Here is a 13457-nt window from a genome sequence, read left to right on the forward strand (position 1 = left end):
TGGATAACCATACATTTATCCACATTAAACTGCATCTGCCATGCATCTGACCACTCACCTAACCTGTCCAGGTCACCCTGTAATCTCCTAACATCCTCCTCACATTTCACCCTGCCACCCAGCTTAGTATCATCAGCAAATTTGCTAATGTTACTATTAATACCATCTTCTATTACTGGATCTCCCTCGTCCATTTTCAGAGTTACATCCTCAAAAAATTCCAGAAGATTAGTCAAGCATGATTTCCCCTTCATAAATCCATGCTGACTCTGACCTATCCTGTTACTACTATCCAGATGTGTCGTAATTTCATCCTTTATAATTGACTCCAGCATCTTTCCCACCACTGAGGTCAGACTAACTGGTCTATAATTTCCTGCTTTCTCTCTCGCTCCTTTCTTAAAAAGTGGTACAACATTAGCCACCCTCCAATCCACAGGAACTGATCCTGAATCTATCGAACTCTGGAAAATAATCACCAACGCATCCACAATATCTACAGCCACCTCCTTCAGTACCCTGGGATGTAGACCATCAGGCCCCGGGGACTTATCAGCCTTCAGACCTAACAGTCTCTCCAACATCAATTCCTGGCAACTATAAATCCGCTTCAGTTCAGGTCCTTCAGCCACTGTTGCCTCAGGGAGATCGCTTGTGTCTTCCCCAGTGAACACAGATCTGAAGTATCAATTCAATTCTTCTGCCATTTCTTTGTTCCCCATAATATATTCCCGTTTCTGTCTTCAAGAGCCCAATTTTAGTCTTAACCATTTTTTTCCCTTTTTGGCTGGGGTAAATTGGCGATTGGCGAGATTAAAAACAAAGAAGCAAAAGATATGTCTACAGCAAGTGCAAAGGAAGAAGTTTCAATTTGTATTACAAAACATTGCACTGCACTTATTTTTACAATTACTCACAGTATCTGTTCCAATAAAGAAATGATTAGGATCAGAAGGCAGAAACCTGATACTCAGAGTCCGAGGAGGTCCTAGCTGCATAAGATTTCTTGGGAGAAAGCTGATTAAAACACAACAGAAAAATAGTATCAATAAACTCCTGGAAGCTGAAGGCTATGATCGAAACAACTTCATTTAAATTCTTGCTAATTTATATAAGGATAGATTAAAAATATATAAGCAAAAAGTTATCTTAAGAAATAAGATAAGGCGACTGACTGTGTGGAGTTTGCACGTTCTCCCCGTGTCTGCGTGGGTTTCCTCCGGGTGCTCCGGTTTCCTCCCACAGTTCAAAGATGTGCAGGTCAGGTGAATTGGCCATGCTAAATTGCCCGTAGTGTTAGGTTAGGGGTATGGGTGGGTTGCGCTTCGGTGGGGCAGTATGGACTTGTTGGGCCGAAGGGCCTGTTTCCACACTGTAAGTAATCTAATCTAATCTAAAAAAATGATCAGCATGAATGAAGTCCAGAGTTGAAGAATGAAAATGCATGTAGTAGTCCATTATGAGAAACAAGTTCAAAACTAATTCAGGAATGCTCATTCTTTTCACATATTTTCTGTTTTTTTTTCAAACCAAAACAAGCAAAATACCTTCTATCACTTAGCTCAGTTGGCAGTATGACCGGTTTGCGATGAAACGATGCAACTCTACTGCTTCAATTCCTGCATCATTGAAAATTGACTTTGCCCCTCGCTTTGAGACACGGTGATCCGCAAGTTAACCTTACCAACAGTCCCCTCCTCTCTCTCAGAGGTCAATGTACTTTAGAAGAAGTATTGAAAGTAAAGTGAGAGAAAACCAAGTGGTTTTCAAAAAGTTGATAAAAATGTGGAGCTGAAAAATGCACAGGTCAAGCGTCATCAGAGGAGCAGGAGAGTCACCATTTCGGGCAAGATCCTTCATCTGTACTGATGAAGGGCTGTGCCCAAAACATCAACTCTCCTGTTCCTCCGATGCTGTTTGATCTGCTGTGCTTTTTCCAGATCCGCATTTTAATGACTCTGACTTTCCAGCATCTGTAGTCCTCACGATCTCCAACTTTCAAGAAGTAAAGAGCATTCAATAAGTTAATAGTTGAGTAAATTTTCAAGTTAAGCAGGTGAAGAAAAATAAGCCAAGAACAGTGCAGGATTGTTCAATTATATATGCAATAAATCAAATGTAGTCCTGTTCCATTTAAACATTTTTATTGGGAAGGTAGGGCCATAAAACAGGGTATTAATAAATAATTATGTTCAATCTGTCTATTCTCAGGGGAGGGGAAATTTCTCGTTAAAAACTGAATTTTCAGGAGTGAGTGAGGAGGTGCCAGACAATATTCACTTAACAATGAATAGAAAAACAGAAAGCTGCATGTTCTTAACATAAACATGACAGTTGGTCAAAATAATTTTAAATTTGAAGTTATAAAAGGGACGTAATTGTAATTACTGAAGCTTTAATCAATAAAATCTAGAGGTTTACAACACAGGAGGACACCATTAGTCTCACTGTCTGGCTTCACCAGGGTAATAAAGGCAGCAGGAAAATAAATTTACATCACCCAAATGTAACACTTCCCTTCAAGATGAAATACTCTATATTGGCTGATTATTATTCTTGCCAAGCTAATTTTAAATGCGTTTTTTCCAAGAGAGGCTTGTGAAAAAGAATGCAAGTTTATAATTGGCATGCCCATCTGTGCTTAAGGAATCAACAGGCCTGAAGTGCATACCTCAAATAATGTAAGATCAACTGCACAACCAGTGTGCATTGTCACAGAATTGGGCCACCTGAGCCTACCTGTTCACCTCAATAGAAGAGCTGTGGATCAACTTTATCTTCCCACCAGGAATAAGGCCTGAATCAAGAGAAAAGACAAAGATTTTTATTTAGATTTATTCAGATCAAAGGCAGTATTTCATCAAGATTAATTAGGAGTATGGATTAATTTATATCATATGATCGTTGCTTTTTATCCTCCTCATTTATCCTATGTCCTCATCAAACTAACAGCAACTGCTGTTACCTGTCAAATGTAGGCAATAACCCTCTTCCTCTGCCTAGATGGTTAGTTCAGGTATATCTAGGTTTCTAAATTTGTCCTTCCCTGTACATACTACACTCCTGGACGTCTCAGGAAGCAAGGACCAATCACTCCATGTTCAGTAATGGCATCTTTAAAAGTGAGCTTTGTATTCAGGTTGCATGCCTTGGATCTTAGCTTGGATAAATCATAAGATTTTTCACACAGAGGGTGCTTCAAATGCAGAATGAACTTGCTGAGGAAGTGGCGGATAGAGTACAATTACAAAGTTTAAAAGACATTTGAAGAAGTACATGAAAAGGAAAGTTTTGGAGGGATATGGGCCGGGAGCAGACAGGTGCGATTAGTTTAGTTTGGACTGGTTGGACCAAAGAGTCTCTTCCCAGACTGTATGACTCTTTGACCATACGATATAGGAGGAGAATTAGGCCATTTAGCCCATTGAATCGCTCTGCCATTAGATCATTGCTGATATGTTTATCCATCCCATTCTACCCAAAACCCTTGACTCTCTTCCCAATCAAGAACCTATCTAGTTCTGCCTTGGTTCCCCTCAATGACATGGCTTCCACAGACCTCTGCAACAGTGAGTTTCACAGATTAACTGGCTGAAGAAATTCGTCCTCATCTCAGTTCTGAAGGGCTGCCACTTTATTCTGAGGCAGTCCCCTTGGGTCCTAGTCGCACCTAAAGAAAACAGCTTCATCATGTCTACTCTATTCAGACCAATCAAATCCCTCCATTCATCCTTCTAAACTCCATGGGGTATGGACATAGAGTCACCACCAGTCATATAGCAAGCCCTTTGTCCTCAAGATCATTCTTGCAAACCTCCTCAGGACCCCCTCCAATGCCAGCACATCCTTCCTAAGATACAGGGCCCAAAATTGCTCACAATATTCCAAATGCGGTCTGACCAGAGCCTTATACAGCCTCAGCAGTACACCTCTGATCTTGTGTTCTAGCCCGCTTGAAATGAATGCTCACATTGCATTTACCTTCCTAACTGCCAAATGAACCTGCATATTAACTTAAGAGAATCCTGAACTCGGACTCCCAAGTCCCTTAGTGCTTCACATTTCTGAAGCTTTTCCCTGTTCACCTCTATTCTTAAGGTGCATAAACTCACAAAGTGTGCCATTACCACTTCCTTGTCCACTCTCCTACCCTGACCAAGTCCTTCTGAAGTCTCCCTGTTTTCTCAAGACTTGTCTTTGTGGCATTTGCAAACTTAGCAACAATGCCGTCAGTTCATTCGTCCAGATCGTTAATTTGGATGTTGTGGTCCAGATTAACAGTGGTGATTCCAACACTGGCCCCTGTGCCATTCTAACAAGGCCCCTTTATCTCATCTTATTCAGCATCCTCCTGGGTTCTCATCTTATTCAGCATCCTCCTGCGCAGCTGTAACAAAGGCCTTCTGTAAAAAAATCCAAATAGATTACGTCCACTGGCTCTTCTTGGTCTAATTTGCTCGTTAAATCCACAGAGAACTCTAACAGATTGTCAAAATGACCTCCCCTTTTCATAGTGATGCTGAGTCAGCCCTATTTTACCATGCACTTCCAAGTATTCCATAATCTCATCATTAATATTGGACTCTCAAATCTTATCAATGACCGAGATCAAGCTAACTGACCTATAATTTCCTGTCTTCTGCCTCCCTCTCTTCTTAAACAGGGGTGTTAGCCATTTTCTAGTAATCCCTGACTCTAGTGATTACTAAAAGATCACTCTGGGATGTAGTTTATCTGGTCTGGGTGATTTATCCCCCTTCAGACTTTTCAGCTTCCCCAGCACCCTCTCCTTAATGATTGCCACTACACTCATCTCTCCTCCTGACTTTCTTGAAATTCTGGTGTGCTGATGGTGTCTTGCAGTGTGAAAACTGATGCAAATATAAATAAAGAATTTATTAGTTTATGAAAGTATCGTTTTGGCCATGACTACATTTAGCTGCCTCTGTCCTTGATTCTATCAACGACTAGAACTGCCAGCTTAGGGTGATGCAGGAATTGAAATGCCGAGTGCTCAGGTTACCCCTCTCCAAGTCAATAGTTCAGGTTTTTGAGGTTAGAAATTAGCTAACATTTGCTGTGTTGGTTTAAATGAAAACAAAACAAACAAAAAAAATTAGACACCTTTGAATCCATGTGAAGACCTAATGATTAAAAAGTTACTGGTTTAATTTATTTTTGTACTTTGAACGAATAAGTTTGTATTTAGATTAGGTGTTAAGTAATGAACTGAATTATCACTGGAGTCTTGTTTAGATTAGATTACAGTGTGGAAACAGGCCCTTGGCCCAACAAGTCCACACCAATCCTCCGAAGAGCAACCCACCCAGACCCTTTCCCCTACATTTACCCCTTCACCTAACACTACAGGCAATTTAGCATGGCCACTTCACCTAACCTGCACACCCACGCAGACACGGGGAGAATGTGAAAACTTCACACAGACATTTGCCTGAGGCAGGAATTGAACCCGTGTCGCTGGCGCTGTGAGGCAGCAGTGCTAACCACTATGCCACCGTGCTGCTCTGTTTAAAAACAGAGAAAAAGAATCAATTTAATAATATGGTCTATTTATCAGCTAAGTTTGTGGTTGATCACAGAATTGTGTTGTATAAATATGCAGTGAATTAGATGACATTAAGGGTGTTAACAGCATGAACAAGCCAAAGCTGAAGTCAAAGCTTGTTATGACCAAGAAATAAGCCTCTTTTTGGATAGACAGTAACAAGCCTTAATAAGCAACTAATCAAACTAGTAATCGAAAACATGACATATTTGTGATGTCTGGATGTAGGTTTGCTCGCTGAGCTGGAAGGTTCGTTTTCAGAAATTTCATCACCATACCAGGTAACATCTTCAGTGAGCCCCCAGATGAAGCACTGGTGGTGTAGCCCGCTTTCTATTTATGAGTTTGTGTTTCCTTGGGTTGGTGATGTCATTTCCTGTGGTGACATCATTTCCTAAGGAAATCCAAACACAAATAGAAAGCAGGCTACACCACCAGTGCTTCATCCAGAGGCTCACTGAAGATATTACCTAATACGGTGACGAAACATCTGAAAACGAACCTTCTAGCTCAGTGAGCAAATCTACATCCAGAACCTCAACCTGAGCTACAAATCTTCTCAAATTTGTGATGTCTACTCATAATTAAACTGATCATTTGCTGGCCAACAGTCATTCTAGAAAGGTATATGAAAGCTTATCTCAGAGCATAGTTAGTTAGTTCAGGAGGGGTCAACTGACCAGTGACTGGAGGTTGGGAAAGAGTAAATTGATTCACTTATTTCAGTCTCATCCTAGGAGAAATCCAAGTAAGTGGGTTCACTTGTGATTGTAAGTATTGTATGGGTGAGATTTTATTGCAGTATTTTTGTAGCGTACTTCTTTAATAAAGAATTGGATATACCCCATTAGCAAGTTTTGAGAAGATTTGTAGCTCAGGTTGAGGTTTTGGATGTAGGTTTGCTTACTGAGCTGGAAGGTTCATTTCCAGACATTTTGTCACCCTACTATGTAACATCTTCAATGTGCCTAGGGGGAAGCACTGCTGATAATTCCTGCTTTCTATTTATATGTTTGGGTTTCTTTGGGTTGGTGATGTCATTTCCTGTGGTGAAGTCACTTCCAGTTCCTTTTCTCAGGAAATGGTAGATGAGGTCTAACTCGATGTGTTTGTTGATAGAGTTTCGGTTGGAATGCCATGTTTCTATGAATTCTCGTGCGTGTCTTTGTTTGGCTTGTCTGAGGATGGATGTGTTGTCCCAGTCCAATGTAGTGTTTATTACAGTCCTTGCATGGTATTTTGTACAAACAGGCAGAAAACTAGCCACCAGGATACATGAACACCAGCTAACCACAAAAAGACATGACCCTCTCTCACTAGTATCCTTATATATGGATGAAGAAAGACACCACTTCAACTGGGACAACACATCCATCGTAGGACAAGCCAAACAGAGACACACACGAAAATTCCTAAAAGCATGGCATTCCAACTGGAACTCTATCAACAAACACATCGAGTTAGACCCCATCTACCACCCCCTGAAAAAAGGAACAGGAAGTGACTTCACCACAGGGAATGACATCCCGAACCCAAAGAAACCTAAACACATAAATAGAAACCAGGAATTATCAGCAGTGCTTCACCTGAGGCCCACTGAAGATATTGCCTAGTAGGGTGACGAAACGTCTGGAAATGGACCTTCCAGCTCAGTGAGCAAACCTACATCCAAAAGGTACATCCCATTGTTAGAAGTGTCTTGGATTATTGATATCTAGAGTAAACCCAATGGGTCAGAGAAAGTGGGAATAAAAGCCTAGACTTCTGCAACATTCTAATACTGGTCACTCAAACCTGCTCAACTAATCAGAATTGTTATAGGCCAAATGCTCGCTCACATTAAACCCTGTGCTCCCATTCTCTCAAAGGCCCAGTAACTGCCTGCAAGTTGAAGTGAAAGTTTTCATCTTTTATCTCAAATCCCTCCACTACCTCACCTTAATAATGTCAGTAATCTAGTATTCATTAAAGCCGCATTCACTCTCCAGCAACAAACCTCTAATTCTTTACTCCACTCCAAGTGGCCATACATTCAGGCTGAATTGTCCTGCTCTCTAAAACTCACCTCAAGCATTTAGGAACACTGGACTTTGGAGCAAATGTAGGCCATTCAACTCTTCCAGATTCAATGAGATCAGGGCAACTGGTTGATGTTGCAACTCCACTTTTCCAGCCTGTCCCTCATAGCCTATTACACCTTGGGGAGGTGATAATCTAGTGTTATTATTGCTGGACTGTTAACCCAGAGACCCAGGAAATGTTCTAGGGTCCTGAGTTCAAATCTGGTCACAGGAGATGGTGAAATTTGAAGGCAATAAAAAAACACTGGAATGAGGAGTCTAATGGTGACCATGAAGCCATTATCAATTGGCAAAACAAAAACCCATCTCGGTCACTAATGTCCTTTAGGAAAGGAAACTGTCATCCTTACCTGGTTTGGCTTAACAGACTCTCAGCAATGTAGGAGCAAATTACTGCAGCTACTGGAATCTGTACTGAAAACAAAAAATGCTGGAAATCACAGCAGTTCAGGTAGAGTTCTGTGGAAAGAGAACAAACTAACGTTTTGTGTCTAGATGACTTTTCAAAGCTCTGATGAAGTGTCACCTAGTTTCAAAAGATTATTTTGCTCTCTTCCCGCAGCAATGTGGTTGACTCTAGGGATGGGAAATAAATGCTGGCCTAAAAAAAAACTTGTTTGCCTTAATAAAAATCCAAAATCTGTCAGGACAACTCTCTCTGTAATTTGTAATTAAAAATTTCCTTCTGAAAATTTCTGATTTGGATCATTAATTTCATTCCTCAACTCATATAATTTTTAAATTTTTTTCCCTTTTACTGAGCAATCGACTATTTGGTTCTACTTCACTAAAGAACAAACTTGTCATTATCCTGACCCTTCACACCCTCCTAAATGCAGCCAATGAATTACTTGGACCCTTCTTTCCCCACTCATTTAAGGCAGTCACAACAACCAATTTGCCACAAAGCAAGATCTCACAAATAGCAATTAATCTGTTTCTGTTGTTTCCATTTCAGAGGTAAATGTTCAATGCAAATGAAACAAATTCCCTGCTTTTTATTTTAGTACCAAGAGATTAGATTAGATTACTTACAGTGTGAAAACAGGCCCTTCGGCCCAACAAGTACACACCGACCCGCCAAAGCGCAACCCACCCAGACCCATTCCCCTACATTTCCCCCTTCAACTCACACTACGGGCAATTTAGCATGGCCAATTCACCTAACCTGCACATTTTTGGACTGTGGGAGGAAACCGGAGGAAACCCACGCAGACACGAGGAGAATGTGCAAACTTCACAGAGAGAGTCGCCTGAGGCGGGAATTGAACCCGGGTCTCTGGCGCTGTGAGGCAGCAGTGCTAACCACTGTGCCACCATGCCGCCCAAAACTCACTAAGAGCAGATAGAGCTTCGGTTCAATGTCTCATATATAATTCAAATATTCCCTTTCACACTATAACCAAAGTGTAAGTGTAGATTATGTGCTCAAGTCCTGGAATAGGACTTGAACCCATGACATTCTAACTCAGAAGGTGAGAGTTCTGCAATTCTGAAACTTGAAACGGATTTTCTGTTTAACTATTTATCCTGCTGCTCTAAATATTGCATACATACCCAAATCAATTAAAGAGCCAGCTAGATCTGCCTTTTGGAGTTCAACCACCACCTGAAAAAAAATTAGAATTTATATAGCACCTTCCACTGTCTCATCAACAACAAACCTCATTTATAAAGTACTATTAATGTAAAAAAACCTCCAAGGTGCTTCATAACAGTGTTATCAAACACAACTTGACATTGTGCAGCTAAGTAGATTCAGAGGATAGGTAAATAAACACTCAGTGTAAAATAGAAACAAACCAAATCCTGGAGAAACTCAGCAAATCTGGCTGCAATCTGTGAAAATAGAAAAGGTTATCATTTCAGTCTGGTGTGACTCTAAAGATCAGTTCAACAGAAGATTCATACCAGATTTGCAGGAATAAATATTTCTGTCTTGCTGGACCTGCTGAGTTTCTCTAGCATTCTATATTTGTACTTGGTTAAAAAGGTTGGTTTTAAGGAGTGTATTTAAAGAATAAGAGCAGCACTGAGGTAGATAGAGAAGAGGAGAGGAGAGAGAAGGAATTCTACAGCTGATGACCTTCCACACTTAATTCAGTTTAGCACTTCAATAAGCAGGGGTACTCTAAAACAGCCTGTCCCAGTTGTTGCTTCCCTTTCAAAACTGCTCTTTCGCCCTTACTTGTTTCCTCATGCTCACTGCTCCTTTCCCTAGACCTTGCTCACAGTGAGGGCTCAGGAAAAGGTCAGCAAAAGAGCATGATGATTGGCAACTAAATGTTCCAGGATTTGGATGCTTCAGACAGGAGGGAAGTAAAAGGGGGTTGGAGTTGCATTGCTGTGCTAAAGGAGCACACTGTGGAGATCTTGTGTAGTGAGGTGTTATGGGTGGAGCTGAGAAATAAGAAGGTGCAGTTACATTGTTGGGGCTGTATTACAGGCCTCCCAACAATGAGTGTGAGGTACAAGAACAAATAGGTAAACAGATTATGGAAAGATGTAGAGGCAATAGGGTAGTGGTGATGGGAGATTTTAATTTTCCCAACATTGACTCGGATGCACTTAGTGTCAGAGGTCTAGATGGGGTAGAATTTGTAAGAAGCGTCTGGGAGAGTTTTCTAGAGCAGTATGTCAATAGGCCGACAAGGGAAGGGGCCATATTGGACCTGTTACTGGGAACGAGCCAGGACAGGTGGTAGAAGTTGCAGTGGGGATTTCTTTGGGAACAGTGACCACAATTCTGTAAGTTTTAGAATACTCGTAGATAAAGAAGAGAGTGGTCCTAAGGGAAGAGTACTTAACTGGGCCAAGGCCAATTATATCAAAATTAGGCAGGAGCTCGGAAATGTGGATTGGACACAGCTATTTGAAGGGAAGTCCACATTTGGTATATGGGAAGCTTTCAAAAATAGGTTAAAGATAGTGTAGGATAGGCATGTCCCATTGAAGGCAAAGGATAGGAAGGGCAAGATTCATGAACCGTGGATGACAGGAGAAATTATACGACTAGCCAAGAGGAAAAGGGAAGCATACATAAGGTCTAGGCAGCTAAGAACAGAACGGGCCCTGGAGGAATATCGGAAGAGAAGGACAAGTCTTAAACGAGGAATCAAACGGGCTAAAAGGGGTCATGAAATAGCTTTAGCGAGCAGAATTAAGGAGAATCCCAAAGCATTTTATTCTTATATAAGCAAGCGGGTAACTAGAGAAAGGATTGGTCCACTAAAGGAAAACAAAGGAAGGCTGTGTGTCGAACCTGAGAGAATGGGTGAGATTCTGAATGATTACTTTGCATCAGTGTTCACTGAGGAGAGGAACATGATGAATGTTGAGATTAGAGATAGAAATTTGATTAGTCTGGATCACGTTGACATAAGTAGGGAAGATGTGTTGGGTAGGCTAGAGGTTATTAAGGTGGACAAATCCCCAGGACCAGATGGGATCTATCCCAGGTTGCTGAGGGAGCCGAGAGACAAAATAGCTGGGGCCCTGACTGGTATCTTTGTGGCATCCTTAAAAACAGGTGAGGTGCTTGAGGACTGTAGGGTTGCTCATGTTGTCCCCCTGTATAAGAAGGATAGTAGAGATATTCTGAGTAACTACAGAGCAGTGAGTTTGACGTCAGTGGTGGGAAAGTTGCTAAAGAAGGTACTGAGGGATAGGATCTATTTATATTTAGAAAAGAATGGGCTTATCAGTGATAGGCAACATGGTTTTGTGCAGGGGAGATCGTGCCTTACCAACTTAGTAGATTACTTCGAGAAAGTGGCCATGTTGATAGATGAAGGAAGGGCTGTTGATGTCTTATACATGGACTTTAGTAAGGTGTTTGATAAGGTTCCCCATGGTAGACTAATGGAGAAAGTGAAGTCGCATTGTGTGCAGGGTGTTTGAGATAGGTGGACAAAGAACTGGTTGAGCAACAGGAGGCAGAGAGTAGTAGTTGAAGGGAGTTTCTCAAAATGGAGAAAGGTGATCAGTGGTGTTCCACAGGGGTCAGTGTTGGAACCACTGTTGTTTCTAAAATACATAAATGATCTGGAAGAGGGCACTGTTGGTATGATCAGCAAGTTTGCAGATGACATGAAGATTGGTGGAGTAGCAGAAAGCATAAGGGACTGTAGAGAATACAGGAGGATATAGACAGACTGGAGAGTTGGCGGATGGTTTTCAATTCAGACAAATGTGAGGTGATGCATTTAGGCAAGACTAATTCCAGAGCAAATTATACAATGTATGGAAGAGCCTTGGGAAAAGTTGATGGGCAGAGAGATCTGGGAGTGCAGGTCCATTGTACCCTGAAGGTTGCTGCACAGGTGGATAGAGTGGTCAAGAAGGCATATAGTATGCTTGCCTTCATTGGATGGGGTATTGAGTATAAGAGCTGGCAAGTCATGTTAAAATTGTACAAGACATTGGTTCGGCCACATTTACAGTACTGTGTACAATGTTGGTCGCCGCATTACCAAAAGGATGTGGACGCTTTGGAGAGGGTGCAGAGAAGGTTTACGAGGATGTTGCCTGGTATGGAAGGTGCTAGCTATAAAGAGAGGTTGAGTTGTTAAGGTTTATTTTCATTAGAAAAAAGGAGATTGACGGGGACCTGATCGAGGTTTACAAAATCATGAAGGGTATAGACAGGGTGGATAGAGACAAGCTTTTTCCCAGGGTGAAGGATTCAATAACGAGAGGTCACACTTTCAAGGTAAGAGGTGGAAAATTTAAGGGGGATATACGTGGCAAGTACTTCACACAGAGGGTGATGGGCGTTTGGAATGCATTGCCAGCAGAGGTGGTAGAGGCAGGCACGGTAGATTCATTTAAGATGCGTCTGGACAGATGCATGAGTAGGTGGGGAGCAGAGGGATACAGATGCTTAGGAATTGACCGACAGATTTAGACAGTACATTTGGATCGGCTCAGGCTTGAAGGGCTGAAGGGCCTGTTCCTGGGCTGTAAATTTTCTTTGCTCTTTGTTCACTGCACTTCACATGCCTTAGGTTGACCCATAATGCCCTTAGAGAGTGAATTCCATGATTTTGAACTAGCAACAGTGAAGGATAGGCCATATATTTCCAGTCAGGATGGTGAGTGACTTGGAAGGGAGCTTCCGGGTGGTAATGTTCCCACGTATCTCCTGCCCTTGTCCTTCGAGATGTAACTGGCTATGGGTTTGGAAGGTGCTGTTTAAGGATTTTTGGTGAAGTTCTGCAGTACATTTGTAAACAATACACATTGCTGCTACTGAGCATCGATGGTGGAGAGAGTGGATGTTTGTGGCTGTAGTGCCAATCAAGTGGATGCTTTGTCCTGAATGATGACCAGCTTCTTGGGTGTTGTTGGAGTTGTATCCACCCAGGGAAGTGGGGAGTATTCCATCACACGCCATATCACAAACATTCATTCCCACCCCCATCCCCCATGCTGTCTCAGAGCTGGGAGACAGCTGTCGGCAGCCCCTCCCTTGTCTCCAATCTGTGCCTAACTTGCCCCGACTGGAGTAAATGAAGGCCTCCTCTGCAAGCCTGGGAGGCCATTGCCCTGGTTTTCCTGGCGGTTTCTCATCTGCTGGTCAAGCAGGTATTCAGATTACTGGTGACTCGAGGCCCTTAAGACGCCTTTAAATTGATCACATTAGTGTCGTAATTGTTGGTATCAAGAGGACTTTATTGCTGAGACACTGAGAAGGGGGAGAGAATCTTTCAAGGGCCAATTCACTCAATTACTTGCCCTCCTGGCCATTTCCGGCAGGGGGAGAATTGTGTCTATGGTTTTGTGAGGAGAGGATGGGGCAACCAAGAAGA

General features: G+C 42.0%; 1 protein-coding gene across 6 annotated transcripts in view; it reads right to left on the bottom strand.

The window, feature by feature from the left end:
* dync2i1 (dynein 2 intermediate chain 1) overlaps positions 1-13457 on the bottom strand; it is a 103938-nt gene that overhangs the window by 12025 nt on the left and 78456 nt on the right. For all 6 annotated transcript variants that reach the window (XM_043690688.1, XM_043690687.1, XM_043690683.1 and 3 more), the window contains 3 exons: positions 9205-9256; positions 2740-2797; positions 918-1017 (listed from right to left, as the gene is read on the bottom strand). In XM_043690688.1, coding sequence (XP_043546623.1) covers positions 918-1017; positions 2740-2797; positions 9205-9256 — 210 coding nt within the window. The remainder of the gene's footprint in view (positions 1-917; positions 1018-2739; positions 2798-9204; positions 9257-13457) is intronic.

The sequence above is a fragment of the Chiloscyllium plagiosum genome, chromosome 5 (genome assembly GCF_004010195.1).
Source record: "Chiloscyllium plagiosum isolate BGI_BamShark_2017 chromosome 5, ASM401019v2, whole genome shotgun sequence".
Lineage (NCBI taxonomy): Eukaryota > Metazoa > Chordata > Chondrichthyes > Orectolobiformes > Hemiscylliidae > Chiloscyllium > Chiloscyllium plagiosum.